General features: G+C 42.8%; 1 protein-coding gene across 1 annotated transcript; it reads right to left on the bottom strand.

Annotated features, from left to right (window-relative positions):
- Positions 1 to 13,334: 13,334 nt before the first annotated feature.
- Positions 13,335 to 21,956, bottom strand: rerglb (RERG/RAS-like b). Its single transcript, XM_059334573.1, has 5 exons — positions 21,860 to 21,956; positions 17,874 to 17,930; positions 17,025 to 17,098; positions 14,931 to 15,079; positions 13,335 to 13,648 (listed from the first exon to the last, which is right to left on the bottom strand). The coding sequence occupies exons 1-5, from the start codon at positions 21,909 to 21,911 to the stop codon at positions 13,363 to 13,365; spliced, it is 618 nt and encodes a 205-aa protein (XP_059190556.1). The 5' UTR covers positions 21,912 to 21,956; the 3' UTR covers positions 13,335 to 13,362.
- Positions 21,957 to 22,055: the final 99 nt, after the last annotated feature.

The following is a 22,055-nucleotide window of genomic DNA, read 5'->3' as shown; positions in this document are numbered from 1 at the left end:
ATGTTCCCCCGCTCATCAGCTGCCCACTGTAAGTCTGGGGTGGGTTAGGGTTGGTGTTTGGGTGGTGCTAGGGTTGGTGTTAGGGTTGGTGTTAGGGTTGGGGTTAGTAGCAGTACAGTACAGTGTGTATGTGCTAACAGTTAGCTCTGTAGCAGTACAGTGTGTATGTGCTAACAGTTAGCTCTGTAGCAGTACAGTGTGTATGTGCTAACAGTTAGCTCTGTAGCAGTACAGTGTGTATGAGCTAACAGGCTAACAGTTAGCTCTGTAGCAGTACAGTGTGTATGTGCTAACAGGCTAACAGTTAGCTCTGTAGCAGTACAGTGTGTATGTGCTAACAGGCTAACAGTTAGCTCTGTAGCAGTACAGTGTGTATGTGCTAACAGGCTAACAGTTAGCTCTGTAGCAGTACAGTGTGTATGTGCTAACAGGCTAACAGTTAGCTCTGTAGCAGTACAGTGTGTATGTGCTAACAGGCTAACAGTTAGCTCTGTAGCAGTACAGTGTGTATGTGCTAACAGGCTAACAGTTAGCTCTGTAGCAGTACAGTGTGTATGTGCTAACAGGCTAACAGTTAGCTCTGTAGCAGTACAGTGTGTATGTGCTAACAGGCTAACAGTTAGCTCTGTAGCAGTACAGTGTGTATGTGCTAACAGGCTGCACCAGATACTCATTGCTAACTGTGCAGTTAGTGATGCTGTTAATTCACCATCACAATGTTTATGATCAGCAGAGACTCTGTGCATAATTAGCCATGCTGGTTTGTTTATGATCAGCTGCTGACGTTGTGAACAGTTAAATATTATGGGTAAGATAAATGAATAGAATGAATAAAACAGTATCTCATGTACTCGTTTGTTTTGAGGGTCAGTAAAAACCGTTGGCAAACAGTTGGCTAACTAGAGTACAGAGAATCAAAAACTTGTTGTCGCTTTTACTTTCCGATCATTTCCTTAAAACCAATATATGTCTCTTATGTATCCTCTCCTGAAGGGAGTGCTGCTAACATCGGACTGTAGGAGACCTCTTAAATAATAAAAGTTAGAAGAGGATAAAATATATTGTGTGAAAACATCTCTGTAGGGTTGGGTTACCCTGAGATCACTGTTTACCTTCACCTGGAGTCTTTCTGGGGGATTTGTTGATGATCCAAACTGCATCTCTAAACATGTTTTATTATTATTATTATTATTATTATTATTATTATTATTATTATTATATCGTTATTCCTTTAATGTGTAATTATTAAGTGTCCTGTGTGTGGTCCAGAGGGGAGTGGGTGTGTTCGCTGTGCAGATCTGACCAGGACCCTCCAGAGACGTACCACTGTGAGGAGAAACACTGTGATGGAGTCAAAGCTCCGTACACGCTGTCCCACCACGACCAGAGGGTGAGCTACTGGGACCTACTGGGACCTACTGGGACCAGTCCTGATTTATCTCATCTGTTTCAACACATTCAGACTAAGAATGTTCTCAGAACACCAACATACAAACTATAAGTAATGTAAAATAAGAAAAAAGAACACAAAGTTGTTTTTCCTTCTATAGCTGTGAAACCACTTTCACCTTTAGTTGTTTCCCAAACGGAGATCATGACGAGATGAACATGTTAGTCACTGTGTGTGTGTGTGTGTGTGTGTGTGTGTGTGTGTGTGTGTGTCTGTGTGTGTGTGTGTGTGCAGAGGTGTGAGAAGCTGACCATGCTGCTGTACTGTCATCCTCTCAGCGCTCCGTTCCACGAACCCGTCAGCGTCCTGGTCAGTCCAACACAAATATATTCATTAAATTATATTATAAATTATATTAAATATGTTTAACCCTTAATAGGACACCCATTGAAATACTTGCAAATTCCAACCCTTGAGAATATTGGAGGATATTACATACAGCCAGAATGTGTAAAAAAAACATATGGACCCGGGGGAGGGGGGGAATATTTTGAGAAAAAAAGTTTACAAGTTTAGAGTGGCAGATCTACGAGAAAAAAATGTGCAGATTTATGAGATTTAAAGTGGTGAATCTGCGAGAAAAAAGTTGCTTTTCCCCACTTTTTTCTTGTGAATCTGCAACTTTTTTTGCACAGATTTGCCACTTTAAATCTCTTAACTCTGCCACTTTTTTTCTTGTAGGGGTCAAGTCACTGAAGAATAACACAACTGTTTCTTGCAGATTTTTACATTGGAGGTCAATGTCAATGAAGTTAATATTATTATATTATTATCATGCTGATTGGTCAGATGTCATGGTGTCACCGTCTGTGACGTAGCCTGATCTTTGATGAAATCCATGTGGTTCTACGACCAAACAGAGAGACATGGAGACCCAGTTAGAGATCCACAGAAGTTACCATATATAGTTCTTTACCCGATAAATGGTTAACACATAACCTTTAACCTTTAACCTCCTATAGACAGAGATCTATGTTTAACCTTTAACCTTTGACCTCCTACAGACAGGAGGTCTTTAGGGGGAGGCAGCAGGTCAGCAGTAGAAGTAGTTGTTGTTGTTGTGTTGATACACAGATTTGGTGCTAAATGGAAGAACTTTTTACCACTTTATAACTGATAAAAACTGTTACAGTAATATTCCAGCTGCAGCTGTTGGAGAAGTTTCTGGCCTCGTTAGATCTGAAGACTCAGTGATGTAACTTTATAAAACAACCTCTTCACCTTCCTCTCCATGTCTAATGTTCCACTGAGACGTTGAGCTGAAAACACAATGATCTCATCTCTATAACGTAATGTATTTAACGTGCTCCAGGCCAGAAACTACTACCAGATCATCAAGAGGCCCATGGACCTGTCGGTGATCCGCAGGAAGCTGGACCAGAGCAACACGCTGCACTACTTCACGGCCGAGCAGTTCGTCCACGACCTGCTGCTCATGTTCAGGAACTGTGCCACCTTCAACTACGTGAGAGTTTTATTCTCCTCAAGTAAACGTTTCATAACTATTATCATCAGAACCACCTCTGTTCTTTACATGTCTGTCCCTGTCTGATGTTAGAATAATGAAGTTATTAAACATTCATGCCTGGAATGACTCATTTCACCGTATTATTAAAGACATATGGAAATGTATTTATTTAGAAACAAACTCATGATCAAGGATTCAGATTTAAAGTGAATCTGCACCAACAAGTTCCACTTTTATCAGAACATTTCCTGATTCTGAGGAATCTTAACGCACTAATCTGTGACTTTCTGTACTAATATCTGTTGTAAATAAACGTCTCCTCCATGTTGTTGCTCTGCTGGATCACATTCAGACGGACTCTAACTGTGTTTGTGACTCTGGAGGAGTCAGACTTTAGGGAAGTGTTTGTAACTTTATCTCTAACCCACAGTGACGAGGCACTAATCTCACTATTGTTGGATTAAATACCAACTGTAGGAGTTAAACATGTGAATGAGCTCAGCTTCACTTCCTTCTGAACAGGAAACAGACTGTAAACTCACAGCCTGATAATCTGGTTTTATATAAACACAAACATGTCGATAAATAAGAAAAATACCCCAAACTCAAGCCGTCTTTCACAAAGTCTCCTCGGACTCGTCTGGCTCCTGATTGGCCGATGGCTCCTGTAAATAAATCAGGTTAAGGCTCCGTTTACACGAGGCTCGCAGGTAAAAACGACAAAATATTTTATGGGAAGTACCTTCCGTTTAGAAGGTGACGGTGTTTTTGGGGCTTAAATCTACAGAGTCTTATGGGGCTATTTGACCTTTTAATCCTTTTCATGTCTTTTTGTCTCTTTGTAAGTCATTTTGTGTCTTTTTTTTAGTCATTTTGTGTCTTTTTGTCTTTTTTTTTGTCATTTTGTGTCTTTTTTAATCATTTGTGTCTTTTTTTAGTCATTTTGTGTCTTTTTGTGTCTACAACTGAGGGGAAACATTACATTTAAAAGGCCTAAAAAGGTAAAAGGTTTTAAGACTTTGTATCTTCTGTCCAGACCGTCACCATGTAAACGGAGCCTGTGAACCAGCTCTAACCTGAATAAATGAGGTTTTAACAGCCTCTGGTCTGATCTCTGTCTGTTTATGAACAGCCGGACTCGGAGGTGGCTCAGGCCGGACGCAGCCTGGAGATTTTCTTCCTGAGCAAACTGAAGGAGCTTTTCCCCGAGCAGACGTTCCCGTTGGCGAGCCAGGAGCGAACGGACCGGGCTCGCCAACGCTGGCTCAGCAGGAGGAGGAAGGAGAACCACAGGAGGAGGAGATACGTCTTCACTGGGAAACAGTACTACCTTTAACAAGACTGTTATTATTATTATTATTATTGTTGTTATTATTATTATTATTATTACTATTATTATTATCATTATTATCATGTTGAGGTGCAGTTATCAGCAGGAGGAGGAAGGAGAACCACAGGAGGAGGAGATACGTCTTCACTGGGAAACAGTACTACCTTTAACAAGACTATCATTATTATTATTGTTATTATTATTATTATTACTATTATTATTATTATTATCATTATTATTATTATTACGTTGAGGTGGAGTTATCAGCAGGAGGAGGAAGGAGAACCACAGGAGGAGGAGATACGTCTTCACTGGGAAACCGTACTACCTTTAACAAGACTATCATTATTATTATTATTATTACTATTATTATTATTATTATTATTATCATTATTATTATGTTGAGGTGGAGTTATCAGCAGGAGGAGGAAGGAGAACCACAGGAGGAGGAGATATGTCTTCACTGGGAAACAGTACTACCTTTAACAAGACTATCATTATTATTATTATTATTATTATTACTATTATTATTATTATCATTATTATTATGTTGAGGTGGAGTTATTGTGTGGTTTTGTACTTTTTCATGAAGAAAAGCACATTATTCAGGTTTTCATATTTCAGGTATTTTCACAGAGACTGTAACAAACAATGAGACAATGTTTGATCTTCTGAAGACATTCAGTAGAAAGTTATGGGAATCATAAAACATCTTCTGAGCTTCAATAAATAAATGTTACTGTTTATGTTTTATGTAGAATTTCTTGAGTCAGTTGGATGGAAATTTTAAATGTAATTAAAAAGACTGAAAAGAACATTTCTTTGGGTGTATAAAACGTGTTAATATCAGCATGGAAGGAACCTTCATCTGTTTTATTCACTATTTCATTATGTTGATACAAATTAAAGACATTTTTGCTCATTATTACTTTTGTAAGTGTTTCAAAATGCTTTTAAAAAAGTCAGCAAAAGAAAAAAACGTCTTTATTTGTGTCTTCTGTCCCTGAGAGGACGATGAGACAAGCCTGGAATATTTATTATTTTATTTGAACGTGTTTTTAACAGGATTTAACAGGTTTAACAGGATTTAACAGGTTTTAACAGGATTTAACAAGTTTTAACAGGATCTGAGGTAAGTTGTTGTTGTTGTTGTGTTACTAACACTCCTCTCCACTAGAGGGCGAGATGTCTCAACTCTTCATGTTGAATCTTTTTAACAGACAGTTTGAATTTACAGTCAGACTTTTAATGCACAAGGGTTTTAATGTCATTTACATGATATTTATGGGGGTTTCTTCCTCTTTCCACTTTATCTGCTGCTGGTTTCTGAAACAGAGCACAAAGACAATAAATAACAATAAATATGAAGCTAAACTTTGGTTTGTTTTTGATTTTGTCGTCCTGCATTTAATTTAAAAACTGCAGAAATATTTTTATGAACTGACGCTTCAGATAAATCACATGACAAAACAGCAGTAAAACTTTTATATTCTCACTTATTTCAATGTGACTCATGAAGGCTGAAATAAAATGAACTGGATGTTTATGAACGAGGTTATTATAGTCAACGAAAACTAACAAAATAACCAGAACTAGAATTGAAAAAACATTTTCGTTAACTGAAATAAAAATGAGAGTTTAAAAAAAAAAGAAGATAACTAAGGCCACGTTTATGCATAGCAGGTATTTAGAGAAACTAATATCCCCCCCTCCATTTTCAAAAATAACATCGTTTTCTGTGATAAAAACGGGGTTTTGGTGTAAATGAGAGGCCAAACCACATGGAAATATCTGCGTTTTCCCTTCGTGTAAACGGGCCTCACTGAAACTGTATTTGTGTCACAGTTCAGCTCTGTTTCCCAGTCATTTTCCACTGAGCCTTCCTCCTCCTCCTCCTCCTCCTACTCCTCCTACTCCTCCTCCTCCTCCTCCTCCTCCTCCTACTCCTCCTACTCCTCCTCCTCCTCCTCCTCCTCCTCCTACTCCTCCTCCTACTCCTCCTCCTCCTCCTCCTCCACCTGTTCACCGAGCTGCCTCTGATCACTAATCAATCACTATAAAGACTCCTGCCTCACTCACTGCAGATAGTTCTCAGCTCTTCAATGACGTTCCAGTGATTCTCCTCGGACTGATTTCCTGTTGCCGACCCTGCCTGCCTCTGATCTACCCGTCTTGCCTCTGATCTACCCGTCTCACCTCTGATCTACCCGTCTTGCCTCTGATCTACCCGTCTTGCCTCTGATCTACCCGTCTTGCCTCTGATCTACCCGTCTTGCCTCTGATCTACCCGTCTCACCTCTGATCTACCCGTCTTGCCTCTGATCTACCCGTCTTGCCTCTGATCTACCCGTCTTACCTCTGATCTACCCTGCCTGCCTCTGATCTACCCGTCTTGCCTCTGATCTACCCGTCTTGCCTCTGATCTACCCGTCTTGCCTCTGATCTACCCGTCTTGCCTCTGATCTACCCGTCTTGCCTCTGATCTACCCGTCTTACCTCTGATCTACCCGTCTTGCCTCTGATCTACCCGTCTTGCCTCTGATCTACCCGTCTTACCTCTGATCTACCCGTCTTGCCTCTGATCTACCCGTCTTGCCTCTGATCTACCCGTCTTACCTCTGATCTACCCGTCTTGCCTCTGATCTACCCGTCTTACCTCTGATCTACCCGTCTTGCCTCTGATCTACCCGTCTTACCTCTGATCTACCCGTCTTACCTCTGATCTACCCGTCTTACCTCTGATCTACCCTGCCTGCCTCTGATCTACCCGTCTTGCCTCTGATCTACCCGTCTTGCCTCTGATCTACCCGTCTTGCCTCTGATCTACCCGTCTTGCCTCTGATCTACCCGTCTTACCTCTGATCTACCCGTCTTACCTCTGATCTACCCGTCTTACCTCTGATCTACCCGTCTTGCCTCTGATCTACCCGTCTTGCCTCTGATCTACCCGTCTTACCTCTGATCTACCCGTCTTGCCTCTGATCTACCCGTCTTGCCTCTGATCTACCCGTCTTACCTCTGATCTACCCGTCTTGCCTCTGATCTACCCGTCTTGCCTCTGATCTACCCGTCTTGCCTCTGATCTACCCGTCTTACCTCTGATCTACCCGTCTTGCCTCTGATCTACCCGTCTTACCTCTGATCTACCCTGCCTGCCTCTGATCTACCCGTCTTGTCTCTGATCTACCCGTCTTGCCTCTGATCTACCCGTCTTACCTCTGATCTACCCGTCTTGCCTCTGATCTACCCGTCTTGCCTCTGATCTACCCGTCTTACCTCTGATCTACCCGTCTTGCCTCTGATCTACCCGTCTTACCTCTGATCTACCCTGCCTGCCTCTGATCTACCCGTCTTACCTCTGATCTACCCGTCTTGCCTCTGATCTACCCGTCTTACCTCTGATCTACCCGTCTCACCTCTGATCTACCCTGCCTGCCTCTGATCTACCCGTCTTACCTCTGATCTACCCGTCTCACCTCTGATCTACCCGTCTTGCCTCTGATCTACCCGTCTTGCCTCTGATCTACCCGTCTTACCTCTGATCTACCCTGCCTGCCTCTGATCTACCCGTCTTGCCTCTGATCTACCCGTCTTGCCTCTGATCTACCCGTCTTGCCTCTGATCTACCCGTCTTGCCTCTGATCTACCCGTCTTGCCTCTGATCTACCCGTCTTACCTCTGATCTACCCGTCTTGCCTCTGATCTACCCGTCTTGCCTCTGATCTACCCGTCTTACCTCTGATCTACCCGTCTTGCCTCTGATCTACCCGTCTTGCCTCTGATCTACCCGTCTTACCTCTGATCTACCCGTCTTGCCTCTGATCTACCCGTCTTACCTCTGATCTACCCGTCTTGCCTCTGATCTACCCGTCTTACCTCTGATCTACCCGTCTTACCTCTGATCTACCCGTCTTACCTCTGATCTACCCTGCCTGCCTCTGATCTACCCGTCTTGCCTCTGATCTACCCGTCTTGCCTCTGATCTACCCGTCTTGCCTCTGATCTACCCGTCTTGCCTCTGATCTACCCGTCTTGCCTCTGATCTACCCGTCTTACCTCTGATCTACCCGTCTTACCTCTGATCTACCCGTCTTGCCTCTGATCTACCCGTCTTGCCTCTGATCTACCCGTCTTACCTCTGATCTACCCGTCTTGCCTCTGATCTACCCGTCTTGCCTCTGATCTACCCGTCTTACCTCTGATCTACCCGTCTTGCCTCTGATCTACCCGTCTTGCCTCTGATCTACCCGTCTTGCCTCTGATCTACCCGTCTTACCTCTGATCTACCCGTCTTGCCTCTGATCTACCCGTCTTACCTCTGATCTACCCTGCCTGCCTCTGATCTACCCGTCTTGTCTCTGATCTACCCGTCTTGCCTCTGATCTACCCGTCTTACCTCTGATCTACCCGTCTTGCCTCTGATCTACCCGTCTTGCCTCTGATCTACCCGTCTTACCTCTGATCTACCCGTCTTGCCTCTGATCTACCCGTCTTACCTCTGATCTACCCTGCCTGCCTCTGATCTACCCGTCTTGTCTCTGATCTACCCTGCCTGCCTCTGATCTACCCGTCTTGTCTCTGATCTACCCGTCTTGCCTCTGATCTACCCGTCTTGCCTCTGATCTACCCGTCTTGTCTCTGATCTACCCGTCTTGCCTCTGATCTACCCGTCTTGCCTCTGATCTACCCGTCTTGCCTCTGATCTACCCGTCTTGCCTCTGATCTACCCGTCTTGCCTCTGATCTACCCGTCTTACCTCTGATCTACCCGTCTTGCCTCTGATCTACCCGTCTTGCCTCTGATCTACCCGTCTTACCTCTGATCTACCCTGCCTGCCTCTGATCTACCCGTCTTGTCTCTGATCTACCCGTCTTGCCTCTGATCTACCCGTCTTGCCTCTGATCTACCCGTCTTGTCTCTGATCTACCCGTCTTGCCTCTGATCTACCCGTCTTGCCTCTGATCTACCCGTCTTGCCTCTGATCTACCCGTCTTGCCTCTGATCTACCCGTCTTGCCTCTGATCTACCCGTCTTGCCTCTGATCTACCCGTCTTACCTCTGATCTACCCGTCTTGCCTCTGATCTACCCGTCTTGCCTGTCCCTGACCTGGAGTCTTCCTGCCAGTCCAACCAGCTTCGCTGCCAGAGACTTTGTTAAGAGACTTTGTTATTGCTTGTTTTGTTCTGTTCCTGCCAAGGTTTACATTAATAACCAGCAATAACCAAGTGTTCCTGGTATCCTGTGAGCTGCAACTGGGTCCATACACAACTTGCTACAGATGTGGTTCCAAAACTAACTAAAACTAACTGAAATTATAGTAAAATGTCCTTCGTTTTCATCTTTGTCAACTTTTTTCATCCGTAAACCTTTTTGGTTTGAGTCTGATTGATGATTTAAAGGAGGATAATCCACTATTAGATAATAAACTGAGAGTCTGATTGATGATTTAAAGGAGGATAATCCACTATTAGATAATAAACTGAGTCTGATTGATGATTTAAAGGAGGATAATCCACTATTAGATAATAAACTGATAGTCTGATTGATGATTTAAAGGAGGATAATCCACTATTAGATAATAAACAGAGTCTGATTGATGATTTAAAGGAGGATAATCCACTATTAGATAATAAACAGAGTCTGATTGATGATTTAAAGGAGGATAATCCATTATTAGATAATAAACTGAGAGTCTGATTGATGATTTAAAGGAGGATAATCTGTGCTGCTGTTGTTTCTGGACTCTGCTGTTCTGCTCACTGCCTTGAGTTTTTTGTGTTGCTGTCAGTTTCTGATTGCGGTTTTCAATTTTCAGCTCATAAACATGATATTCTTTCTCTTTTTTTTAAGTGTTTCAGGACATTTTGTTCTTCCAAGGTTCAAACAGTGTAATCTGTCAAACACAGTGAGCTGCTACGTTCTGCAGAAACGTTCCTGTGTGTAATATTTACTGCATCAGGGTGCTTTTCCTCCCTGGACTTGATCAAAGACTCTCACATGGAGGAAATCAGCTGCTTCCACTGATTAACCCTCTCTGATCCTGGACGTAAACACTGATCAGAGGGGGGAGAGGGCCTGTGGCTGATGTTGAGGTTAAATGTAATAAATTGAGCGTGAGATGTTTTCAAAGGGAGCTTTATTCCCTCTGGTGTCTCTTTATCCAGTAAACCTGAGTCACATGTCTGCTCTCTTCTCTCTTTTCTTCTGCTGTAATGTGCAGATGTTTCATTTAAGGACATGAAAAGCAGATCTCCTGCAGCTCCCCTCTGCCTGTCTGAGCCACTGAGATAAGAGCTGTCTGATGTTTACAGCTGCATGGGCCACAATCAGTCACACTGGAAAACTGTCTGGAGGTTTCAGGGTGAAAACCTGCTAAACCATGACAGTAAAAGACGTAAAATGATAAATGGGTTAATTCAGTTTCACTAACAATGAAACACTGTAAATGTTTATATCATCCAAAACAGGATTTTAAAAAAAACATTTTTTAACACATTACTGCACTGTAAAATAGACTGTAATATGTATTAGATGTAATATATATATACAAGCATCCAACTTGTTAAGAAGAGTAGTTAGCTCTGTAGCAGTACAGTGAAAACACGGCTAATAATAATAATCTCCACTGTGGCATTAAACCTGAGCCTGTTCCAGTTTGTAAAGACAGTAAAGTAGGTCCCAGCAGCTTTATTCTGCCCTTTAACCTGAGAGAGACATCATGGCAGCCAGTCAGACGTTAAAGCTCTTCTTCCTCAGAGAAGGTTCAGTGTTTGATGCTTTCTCTTGACAGTTTGGAGAGCAGATAAAAAATAGTTTTATGACCAAAGTTGATCTCAGTATGGGTAAAAGACGTATTTCACTTTATTTCTGGCTGCGTCTCAGTGTGAAGCTCTGTGATATCACACATCATTTCTCACATTTAACTGAGAGTTCTTCTGCCAGAGACACAGATTCGGATGCTGTTTAAAGCCAAAAACCTCAAAATTGAATAAGATCAAAGACCACAGACACACAATCAGTCATGAGTCATTTCACTTCATATTTTATATCTCAGCTGTGGAAACACATCAGAAACTCCTCTGATGCCCAAATGTAGGAATCAGACTTTCAGAGTGAAGAAGAGGAGTAAAATCTGCCGTACGAAGATTATTCTTCAGACTTTCATCAGTCCACTGAAGTCACTGGAGGACAGGAACATGTTCCAGATGTTTATGTGGAGTTCTGCCTTTTAAAACGGTGGAATTTATAACATGAAAGTCACATCAGCTTGGATTTCTTGGAACAATGACAGAGAGAGAAATGATGGATAGTTTCCATAAAAACCCTCCTGTTGTTTCCTGAAACTAAATCAAAGGGTTGGCCTTCTTGAACATGATAAATAGGTCTAATGGTGATTTTTCCATCTTTCCACTCCTTCTTTTATCCCTCTATCAGCTGCTGGAAACCTCCTGAAGGGTTTTACACATTCTGCACAAGAAGCACAGTCTGAAGCTTCATGTGAGACACGACGAGAAGAAACTATAGAAATGATCCCTGAAAGTCTTAAGACACGAGGAGAAGAAACTATAGAAATGATCCCTGAAAGTCTTAAGACACGACGAGAAGAAACTATAGAAATGATCCCTGAAATTCTTAAGACACGACGAGAAGAAACTATAGAAATGATCCCTGAAAGTCTTAAGACACGAAGAGAAGAAAAACTAAAGAAATGATCCCTGAAAGTCTTAAGACACGAGGAGAAGAAACTATAGAAATGATCCCTGAAATTCTTAAGACACGAAGGGAAGAAACTATAGAAATGATCCCTGAAATTCTTAAGACACGAAGGGAAGAAACTATAGAAATGATCCCTGAAAGTCTTAAGACACGAAGAGAAGAAACTATAGAAATGATCCCTGAAAGTCTTAAGACACGAAGAGAAGAAACTATAGAAATGATCCCTGAAAGTCTTAAGACACGACGAGAAGAAACGATGTGGAACTTTTAGCTGCTGATGTCACTCAGGTTTGATATTTTCTGAGAATCTAACTTAGTATAAAACATATTAGAAGTGAATCACTGTATGATTAGTTACATTTTTTTATTGATTATGTGGACTTTGATCAGATTGCTGGTCACCTTATTGTTTAAACGTCAGGGACAGTTTCCTCTAGTTACATGTGTAGGGGCTTTTCAAAATAAAGCTCCATGTTAACAGGAAATGGTGAAACTTGACTAAGGTTATAAAAGAACAGAGTTGAGCTTAAAAACAACAACTTCTGCAGTTCCTGGACTCACGGGCTTGTTAGACCCGTCCAAAACCATCTCATGTCTTTTCTCTTCTAACGTTCCTGCTGATGGTTTTATTCTGGAGGTCTTGGAGAGTTCGGAGCATCTCGTCATCTTCTATCAGACTCTGAGTCAGAATCTGATGAGACCTCCTCTGGTCCAGACTGTCCTCATCAACAATTACCTGCTTTCTTTCAATGGTTCGTTTCTAAACCAAAGCAGCAACAAATTAATAAAACTCAATAAAAAGATTATTAGTCTAAACATTTTGACACCAACATGAAGATTCTCTGGAGTGGAGGTGAATGTTCACACCGTTGGGTTCTTCAGCTGGGAGCTTCTTGGTTCCCTTTAACACGCGTCCTCCCAGTCCAGTACTCCCAGTCCAGTCCAGCAGTCCAGTACTCCCAGTCCAGTCCACTCAGTCCAGTCCAGCAGTCCAGTCCAGTCCACCAGTCCAGTACTCCCAGTCCAGTCCAGTCCAGTCCAGTCCAGCAGTCCAGTCCAGTCCACCAGTCCAGTCCAGTCCAGTACTCCCAGTCCAGTCAAGTAGTCCCAGTCCAGTCCAGTCCAGTACTCCCAGTCCAGTCCACCAGTCCTCCCAGTCCAGTCCAGTACTCCCAGTCCAGTCCACCAGTCCAGTCCAGTCCAGTCCAGTCCAGTACTCCCAGTCCAGTCCACCAGTCCAGTCCAGTCCAGTCCAGTACTCCCAGTCCAGTCCACCAGTCCTCCCAGTCCACCAGTCCAGTCCAGTCCAGTCCAGTCCAGTCCACCAGTCCAGTCCAGTCCAGTCCAGTCCAGTACTCCCAGTCCAGTCCTCCCAGTCCTCCCAGTCCCCGGCTCGGTCAGACAGACTTGCGTCTCTTCCCGAAGACGTTGTTGATGAGCTTGGCCATGGACTTGGAGCCGCTGTAGCGGCGGCGGTCGGCGCGGAGCTTCAGGTGCTCCATCACCTGGCGGATGAGCTGCGTGAACAGCTGGTTGATGTCCTGGTAGCTCTCCGCCGCAGAAACCTCCTGGAAGCTGCAGCGGTTCTCCTGAGCCACCACGCGGCCCTCGTCCTCGCCAACCTGCCGGGCGTGGCAAAGGTCCTGCTTGTTCCCCAGCAGACACACGGGGACGTCCACCTCCCTGGAGACGAGGGGACAAGGGGACGAGGAGAGGAGGGGACAAGGAGACAAGGAGACGAGGGGACGAGGGGACGAGGAGACGAGGGGACGAGGAGATGAGGAGACGAGGAGACGAGGAGAGGAGGGGACGAGGAGACGAGGGGATGAGGAGACAAGGAGATGAGGAGACGAGGAGATAAGGAGACGAGGGGACAAGGGGACGAGGAGACGAGGGGACGAGGAGACGAGGGGACGAGGAGACGAGGGGATGAGGAGACGAGGGGACGAGGAGACGAGGGGACGAGGAGACGAGGGGATGAGGAGACGAGGGGATGAGGGGACGAGGAGACGAGGGGACAAGGAGATAAGGAGACGAGGGGACAAGGGACAAGGAGAAGAGGGGATGAGGGGACAAGGAGACAAGGAGACAAGGAGACAATGAAACCAACACTTCAACCCATCATCCCAATATTTATTCTGTTTATTGAAGCAGTCAGACTCCCAGAATTTTAATTTGTTACGATCCAAAGCTCAAAAAAACAGTAAATGTAATTAAGAATTTTGGGAAAACATATAAAACATCCACATCAGGTGCTACCATTGAATCTCTTGTCAATTAAAACTCTTTCAGTTTTGATCATTTGCTTGTTTTAACTGATTACTACTTTTTAATGTGAATATTAGACAACTAACACTTAGACACAAATTTAATAATAACAGGGAAATAAGATGCCAACGTTTCTCTTGGATGGATTCTCTAAGTGACTAATGGAGACAACAAGTTCTGAATTTTTGAGCGGGAACGCTGCAGCTGGTACACTAAAGTTTATACCATCTGGATAAACTCCTGTTGGTTTTTATACCGAGCTAAAAACTAGACTGCTACTGATAATATCAGATAACTTTCAGTCAATATTCTCAGTTGATTTTCAAACACATTCTTGACGTTGTTTATCATTTTTAACCCAAATTTTAATGTAATAACAGTTCCGAGTCGCAAGCAAATTTGAGAAAACATTTGCCAAAAGTGTTTAACCTCAGTTTAGTAGTTCTAGTAACGTGTCAGAGCTCCTCAGAGTTTCTGGAAATAGTTTTTAATAGTCTCCCCTTCACAATAAAAGACCTGAGTGTGTCTGACCCTTCACAATAAAAGACCTGAGTGTGTCACTGACCCTTCACAATAAAAGACCTGAGTGTGTCTGACCCTTCACAATAAAAGACCTGAGTGTGTCTCTGACCCTTCACAATAAAAGACCTGAGTGTGTCTCTGACCCTTCACAATAAAAGACCTGAGTGTGTCTGACCCTTTGCAGGTGTCCATGCGAGCCTCTCTGATCTGCTGCAGGATGTTCTTGGCGTTGATGAAGGACGTTCTGTCGCTGATGTTGTAGACGACCACGAAGCCGTCGGCCCAGTCCACCGGCTCCTCCAGGATGCACCGGGCCCCCGAGCTCTGACCACAACAACAACAACAACAACAACAACAACAGGACACTCAGGTAGGATCGTCTTCTTCACGAGGACAGAGTCAACAAGGACACTGTCTTTAAACTTTTAGCGGTTTGGGCCACTGGATTAAACTTTGGTTTTCTTTGTCTTTCTTTGCTTTACAACATTGAATTAAATGGGATTTATTCTGGTTTTTGCTACACGGATGAACAGGAAAAGACTCTAAAGTGTTTTAAGTTTGTAATAAAGAGAGATTACTTTGTAGACATCAACAACTCTGGATTCACGTCAGTAAACAAACTTCTGAGCCAATAAAATCTCAAGGATTGGATTTAAATCCCCACATAATTGTTCTCCCACAGATCTGCTTCAAGTTTAGTTCAGAAATACAGAAACACACCACATGAAAGGAGCTGAACACTCTGAATGCTCCAGGTCTCTAGTCTGGATGATCCAGGTCTCTAGTCTGGATGCTCCAGGTCTCTAGTCTGGATGCTCCAGGTCTCTAGTCTGGATGCTCCAGGTCTCTAGTCTCTGGATGCTCCAGGTCTCTAGTCTGGATGCTCCAGGTCTCTAGTCTCTGGATGCTCCAGGTCTCTAGTCTCTGGATGCTCCAGGTCTCTAGTCTGGATGCTCCAGGTCTCTAGTCTCTGGATGCTCCAGGTCTCTAGTCTGGATGCTCCAGGTCTCTAGTCTCTGGATGCTCCAGGTCTCTAGTCTGAATGCTCCAGGTCTCTAGTCTGAATGCTCCAGGTCTCTAGTCTGGATGCTCAAGGTCTCTAGTCTCTGGATGCTCCAGGTCTCTAGTCTCTGAATGCTCCAGGTCTCTAGTCTGAATGCTCCAGGTCTCTAGTCTGAATGCTCCAGGTCTCTAGTCTGAATGCTCCAGGTCTCTAGTCTCTGAATGTGACTAGAGAATGTTTTACATACTATAATATATAACAGTTTAGATACTATAATATATTTCTGTTACTGTGTGTCACACGTGTGGACCATCCAGCTCTGACCACCAACACCTGCAGCGGAGGACTTTTTGGTGACTTTGACAGGAGTAACCAGTGTGGAGGACTCGGGGCCCCGGGGCCCGGGGACGAGTCTGAGACCTGTAAACTCTCTTTAATGACTCCATAGTTTCTGTATGCAGCCGGGGTCAAAGGTCAGGAGGTGGACTCAGTGTTTCTGATGAGAGGGAACCTTACAGTGAGACAATGAGCTGCTGTTGTTCTGCTGCTCCAATAAAGATCCCCACTCTGTTCTAAAAGGCTCTAAAAGGTTCTAAAAGGCTCTAAAGGGCTCTAAAAGGCTCTAAAAGGTTCCCAGCTGAAAGAAAAGCTTCTACGGCTCTGTTCTTCAAAGAGAGAGCCTCTCATAAAACCTCCTGGCTTTAACTCTAAGTGCTGTATGATCCACACGTGCCGCCTAGAGGAAGATATTATATACATATATATTTAAATATATATATATATATATATATATATATATATATATATATATATTTATATATATATATATATATATGTGTGTATGAGTGATTCAGGTTGATAGCAGCTTCCTCTGAGGCTGAAACGCCACCAGTCTGACTGCTCCACAACTAAATATCATGTTTTCACATCAGCCTTCAGAAACATTTTTACCATATTTGGCTTTAAAAACTTTGAAACATAAAATAATGCAAAGGCTTCTCTCGGCTCGTGACATTTTGGAGACAGAAAGCTCCAACCCTGATGATTTATTACGTTTATTACATTTTTATCGACTCTCTTTGTCACAGCTGTGAGCGATAATAATCATCCGTCGAACTAAATGCTGGAAAATAAAAGGTAACTTTCAGATGTTTGGCTTGGACGTCTTTAATCAGAGAGGAAACCAAAGAAGTGAAAACAGGAAGTGAAGTCTGGAGTCTTTAACATAAACAGTTTTAAGCCTCTAAGTGATGTGAGGTGTTGTACCTGTGAACACGGGTCAAAGACCTCCAGGTTGAGCTGCCTGCCGTCGATGGAAAGCCTCTTATGGTACAGAGAGTCTACAGACAGGACAATAAATAGGATTAATTCATTACAGGTCATTGATCTTAATAATAATAATAATAATAATACAAAGTGCTACAGAACCAGAAACATTTCAACAAAAGACTGAGAGAAAAATCAGACTCGTTAAAATCAGCAGTAGACAAAAAAGACACAGGTAATAAAGTAGATTAAAGAAAACGACTAAAGGAGATTAAGGTAAAGAGACAATAATAAAAACATCTTACAAAAATATTATTATATATTATATGTACTAATATATTTTTATATATATTTCTATAATATAATTATTGGAGGCCCTTATTTTCAATGAGTATGAAAACAGAAATTAAACAAATCAATCAATAAACCAACCAAAATAAAATCATCGTAAAGTAACCAGTCAGAAGTGAAATATTACAAACAGCTAATATCAGTCAGAACGGTTATTAAATAAAGTCCTGAAGCTCCAGAGCTGAATAAGATTATTAGTTTTTAGGTAGTAAGAGATTCTATTATCCTGGTCCTGTAGTTATTATGATGTCCCGTCCCAGTCGGCTGATAAATAGTTAAATCCACTTCCATCCCCAAAAAATGACTAATGTCCTAAAAATGTCCTCTAATTTGGATCCAATTTGCCAAATTCGCATTTGATTTGTTTTTGTTTTTGTCGAGATGTTCTAAAATCGGACTAATCTAAGTGATAAACAGCAGCAGCATTCCTGATGTCTGGAGATAAACTCTGTCCTCCAGGACCAACAAACCAAAAACCTCAGAGTCATTACGACTTACTGGCGTTGGAGGCGTATTCTCCGATGAATCGTCTGGTCAGGAACCGAACCAGGACCGCTGGAGGAAACAGAGCAGAGAAAAACAACAAACTGGATCACAGCAGCATGACACTCTCATCGCTCACAGGGGGCAGCAGTGAGGGTTAAATATAATATATATATATATATATATATTTATATAATGATATATAATGAGCCTGGTTGACGCTGGCAGCAGCCTGTGAAAGCCGAGCCTCCTATAAAAGAGGCTGGATGGCTTCGCTGGAAGGCCTGTGTGTGTTTTTGGCAGCTGAACGGCTGTGTTTCCCCTCTGATCGCCTCCAGACTGGAGCTGCACATAAAACTGACTCGTTGTGGTCCCACAGACAATCAGTTTCCATCAGGGCTGTAGTCTCATGTGCGGATACTGGATGGAGGTAACACGGGTTGTTCTGAGGCCACCAGGACACACAGACATGGACGTGGCCCAGATACTTACTCATGCACGCAATCTGCAAAACGCAAAGCAAATTAAACACCTTGGGGGCACAATAGCACTTATTTTGGGTCCTTCTTTACAATAGTGCTATTTTTAGAACAAGACCGTGGGAAACAACCAGCAGAAGAGAGGAGCAGCATTAAAAGGACCTAGAGCCTGAAGAGGCTGGAACAGATCTGATCACTGCCAGGCTCAGAATGGAGACGTCCCATTGTTTTATGGAGCCTGAACACAGCACAGAGCCAGTCTGAACACTGACACCAGGACCTGGAACTCCAACCAGGGTCCTATAACTCTAACCAGGGCCCTATAACACCAACCAGGGTCCTATAACTCCAACCAGGGTCCTATAACTCCAACCAGGGCCCTATAACACCAACCAGGGTCCTATAACTCCAACCAGGGTCCTATAACTCTAACCAGGGTCCTATAACACCAACCAGGGTCCTATAACTCCAACCAGGGTCCTATAACACCAACCAGGGTCATATAACTCCAACCAGGGCCCTATAACACCAACCAGGGTCCTATAACTCCAACCAGGGCCCTGTAACTCCAACCAGGGTCCCGTAACTCCAACCAGGGTCCTCTAACACCAACCAGGGTCCTATAACACCAACCAGGGTCCCGTAACACCAACCAGGGTCCCGTAACACCAACCAGGGTCCCGTAACTCCAACCAGGGTCCCGTAACTCCAACCAGGGTCCTATAACTCCAACCAGGGTCCTGTAACACCAACCAGGGTCCTATAACACCAACCAGGGTCCTATAACACCAACCAGGGTCCTATAACACCAACCAGGGTCCTATAACACCAACCAGGGTCCTATAACTCCAACCAGGGTCCTATAACTCCAACCAGGGTCCTATAACACCAACCAGGGTCCTATAGCTCCAACCAGGGTCCTATAACTCCAACCAGGGTCCTATAACTCCAACCAGGGTCCTATAACTCCAACCAGGGTCCCGTAACTCCAACCAGGGTCCTATAACTCCAACCAGGGTCCTATAACTCCAACCAGGGTCCCGTAACTCCAACCAGGGTCCTATAACACCAACCAGGGTCCTATAACTCCAACCAGGGTCCTGTAACTCCAACCAGGGTCCTATAACTCCAACCAGGGTCCTATAACACCAACCAGGGTCCTATAACTCCAACCAGGGTCCTATAACACCAACCAGGGTCCTATAACACCAACCAGGGTCCTATAACACCAACCAGGGTCCTATAACTCCAACCAGGGTCCTGTAACTCCAACCAGGGTCCTATAACTCCAACCAGGGTCCTATAACTCCAACCAGGGTCCTATAACACCAACCAGGGTCCTATAACACCAACCAGGGTCCTATAACTCCAACCAGGGTCCTATAACTCCAACCAGGGTCCTATAACTCCAACCAGGGTCCTATAACACCAACCAGGGTCCTATAACTCCAACCAGGGTCCTATAACACCAACCAGGGTCCTATAACACCAACCAGGGTCCTATAACTCCAACCAGGAGCTTGTGTCAGTAAAGAGTTAGAGGCACCAACAGCCAGCGAAGAGTTAAACTCTTTCTGGAGTTTATTACAACATAAACACAGCCAGCGAAGAGTTAAACTCTTTCTGGAGTTTATTACAACATAAACAACAGCCAGCGGAGAGTTAAAGTCTTTCTGGAGTTTATTACAACATAAAGAACAGCCAGCGAAGAGTTAAACTCTTTCTGGAGTTTATAACAACATAAACAACAGCCAGCGGAGAGTTAAAGTCTTTCTGGAGTTTATTACAACATAAACAACAGCCAGCGAAGAGTTAAACTCTATCTGGAGTTTGTTACAACATAAACAACAGCCAGCGAAGAGTTAAACTCTTTCTGGAGTTTATTACAACATAAACACAGCCAGCGAAGAGTTAAACTCTTTCTGGAGTTTATAACAACATAAACAACAGCCAGCGAAGAGTTAAACTCTTTCTGGAGTTTATTACAACATAAACACAGCCAGCGAAGAGTTAAACTCTTTCTGGAGTTTATTACAACATAAACACAGCCAGCGAGGAGTTAAACTCTTTCTGGAGTTTATTACAACATGAACAACAGCCAGCGAAGAGTTAAACTCTTTCTGGAGTTTATAACAACATAAACAACAGCCAGCGAGGAACTTTCTCCCCTGAAGGCAGAGCGCTGCTCTCTGACTGGTCACATCTCAGCGTCTGCTGCGTTTTCAGCTCTGACGGATCCGTTTTAATTTAACCAAAGCAGGAATAATAATATTATTATTTAAGCTGAATCTTAATTAATGGAGCCAATAAAGTGTTTTTTTTGTTATGTAACCAATAAAAACAGGGAAATTAAAAGACCATCCTCCACTGAAAAACAACTCCAGAGATTGTTTGTACCAGCAGCTAATTATTATTAATTATTAATTATGGAGGAGGTTAGTGATGGAGTATAAAGAGATAAAACATCCGTTCAGCCAAACTGACGTAGTGGTAAAACATTATAATCTGAGTACGTCATGATGTCATTGAAGACTTTTCCCATAGACTCACATGAGGAAAGAGTCTGTAGTCAGTGGATCATTGTTTTAGTGTTTCACAGTCAGAATTTGATTCATTTGGTCTGAAAACATTTGGAAAGTCTGTTTAAGTTGTTTTACTGAAGAGTTGCAGAAGATCTGAGTATTTTTATACAGGAAACCTTTTATTCTCCATCCTCCACTGAGCAGAACAGAACACAGTTTCCTCATAGACTCTTACAGAGAGATGTGGGGGTCAAAAATACACAGGACTGAAACCTAAAAATTGTTGTTCGTTAAGTTATTTTAACTCAGCTCAACAAGCTCAATGCATGTGTAACAACATCATAAACTTAAACACTGAAGTGAATTAACGTAACAAACGTAGTGAAGATTTTAAACCAAAGAAAAATATTAAAACCAGAATGTGAGAAACTCTAACAGCTGAATTTACAATGTTAGTTAAACTCAAGAACATAAGAAACATCAAAACAAACCACATTAGTACACATGATGCAGATTAGTACATGTCAGAATACTCCATATAATATTAAATATCATGGATTATAATTAATTACAGTACAGTAATAGTCACATATAATCACATATAGTATACAACAATAAACATATTAATGTTAGTGCAAAAATAATGTAGTTTAAAAGATAAATAGAATACAAACATACACAGTTTCATGTTTAAATGTTTTTGAGGTGTGAATGTGAGATTAATGAGGTTTTCTTGTTTTTGGGATATTTTACTCTTCAGTTCGTGGCTGAACAACAACAACAAAGCTTCTCTTTTCTGTTTCTGTTACTTGAGTTAATGTTCTTAGTTACATTACACCACTGGACTAATTATTAATATAACTTAATTATTATTATTATAACTTACTAATTATTATTATAACTTACTAATTATGCACATCCATCATCATTTAAAACAACAACAAACAGAAGTTATAAATCAAACCCAGAATAAAGATGATAAAGATTTTTCTCCTCTCACCTGATTTCCCCGCCCCCTGACTCCCCAGGAGGGCCAGCTTCATGTCGTTCATGCTGCTCCTCACTCCTCCTCCTTACTCCTCCTCACTCCTCCTCCTCAGCTCCTCTCTCTTCAGTTCCTTTCTCCTCAGCTCCTCTCTCCTCAGTTCCTCACTCCTCCTCAGCTCCTCAGCTCTTTACTCCTCCCCAGCTCCTTA

This window comes from Centropristis striata, chromosome 6 (genome assembly GCF_030273125.1).
Source record: "Centropristis striata isolate RG_2023a ecotype Rhode Island chromosome 6, C.striata_1.0, whole genome shotgun sequence".
Lineage (NCBI taxonomy): Eukaryota > Metazoa > Chordata > Actinopteri > Perciformes > Serranidae > Centropristis > Centropristis striata.
Note: the sequence above shows the minus strand (reverse complement) of the source record. Positions and strands in the feature narration are given on the sequence as shown.

Bases quoted from the DNA above. Each gene is read 5' to 3' on its own strand.
- rerglb (XM_059334573.1), bottom strand. From the start codon at position 21,911: ATGAACGACATGAAGCTGGCCCTCCTGGGGAGTCAGGGGGCGGGGAAA. The intron at 17,931-21,859 runs GTGAGAGGAGAA...TGTTTCCTCCAG, and splicing joins TCAGGGGGCGGGGAAATCAG to CGGTCCTGGTTCGGTTCCTG. The intron at 13,649-14,930 runs GTCAGACACACT...CCTCGTCTCCAG, and splicing joins CGCATGGACACCTGCAAAGG to GGAGGTGGACGTCCCCGTGT.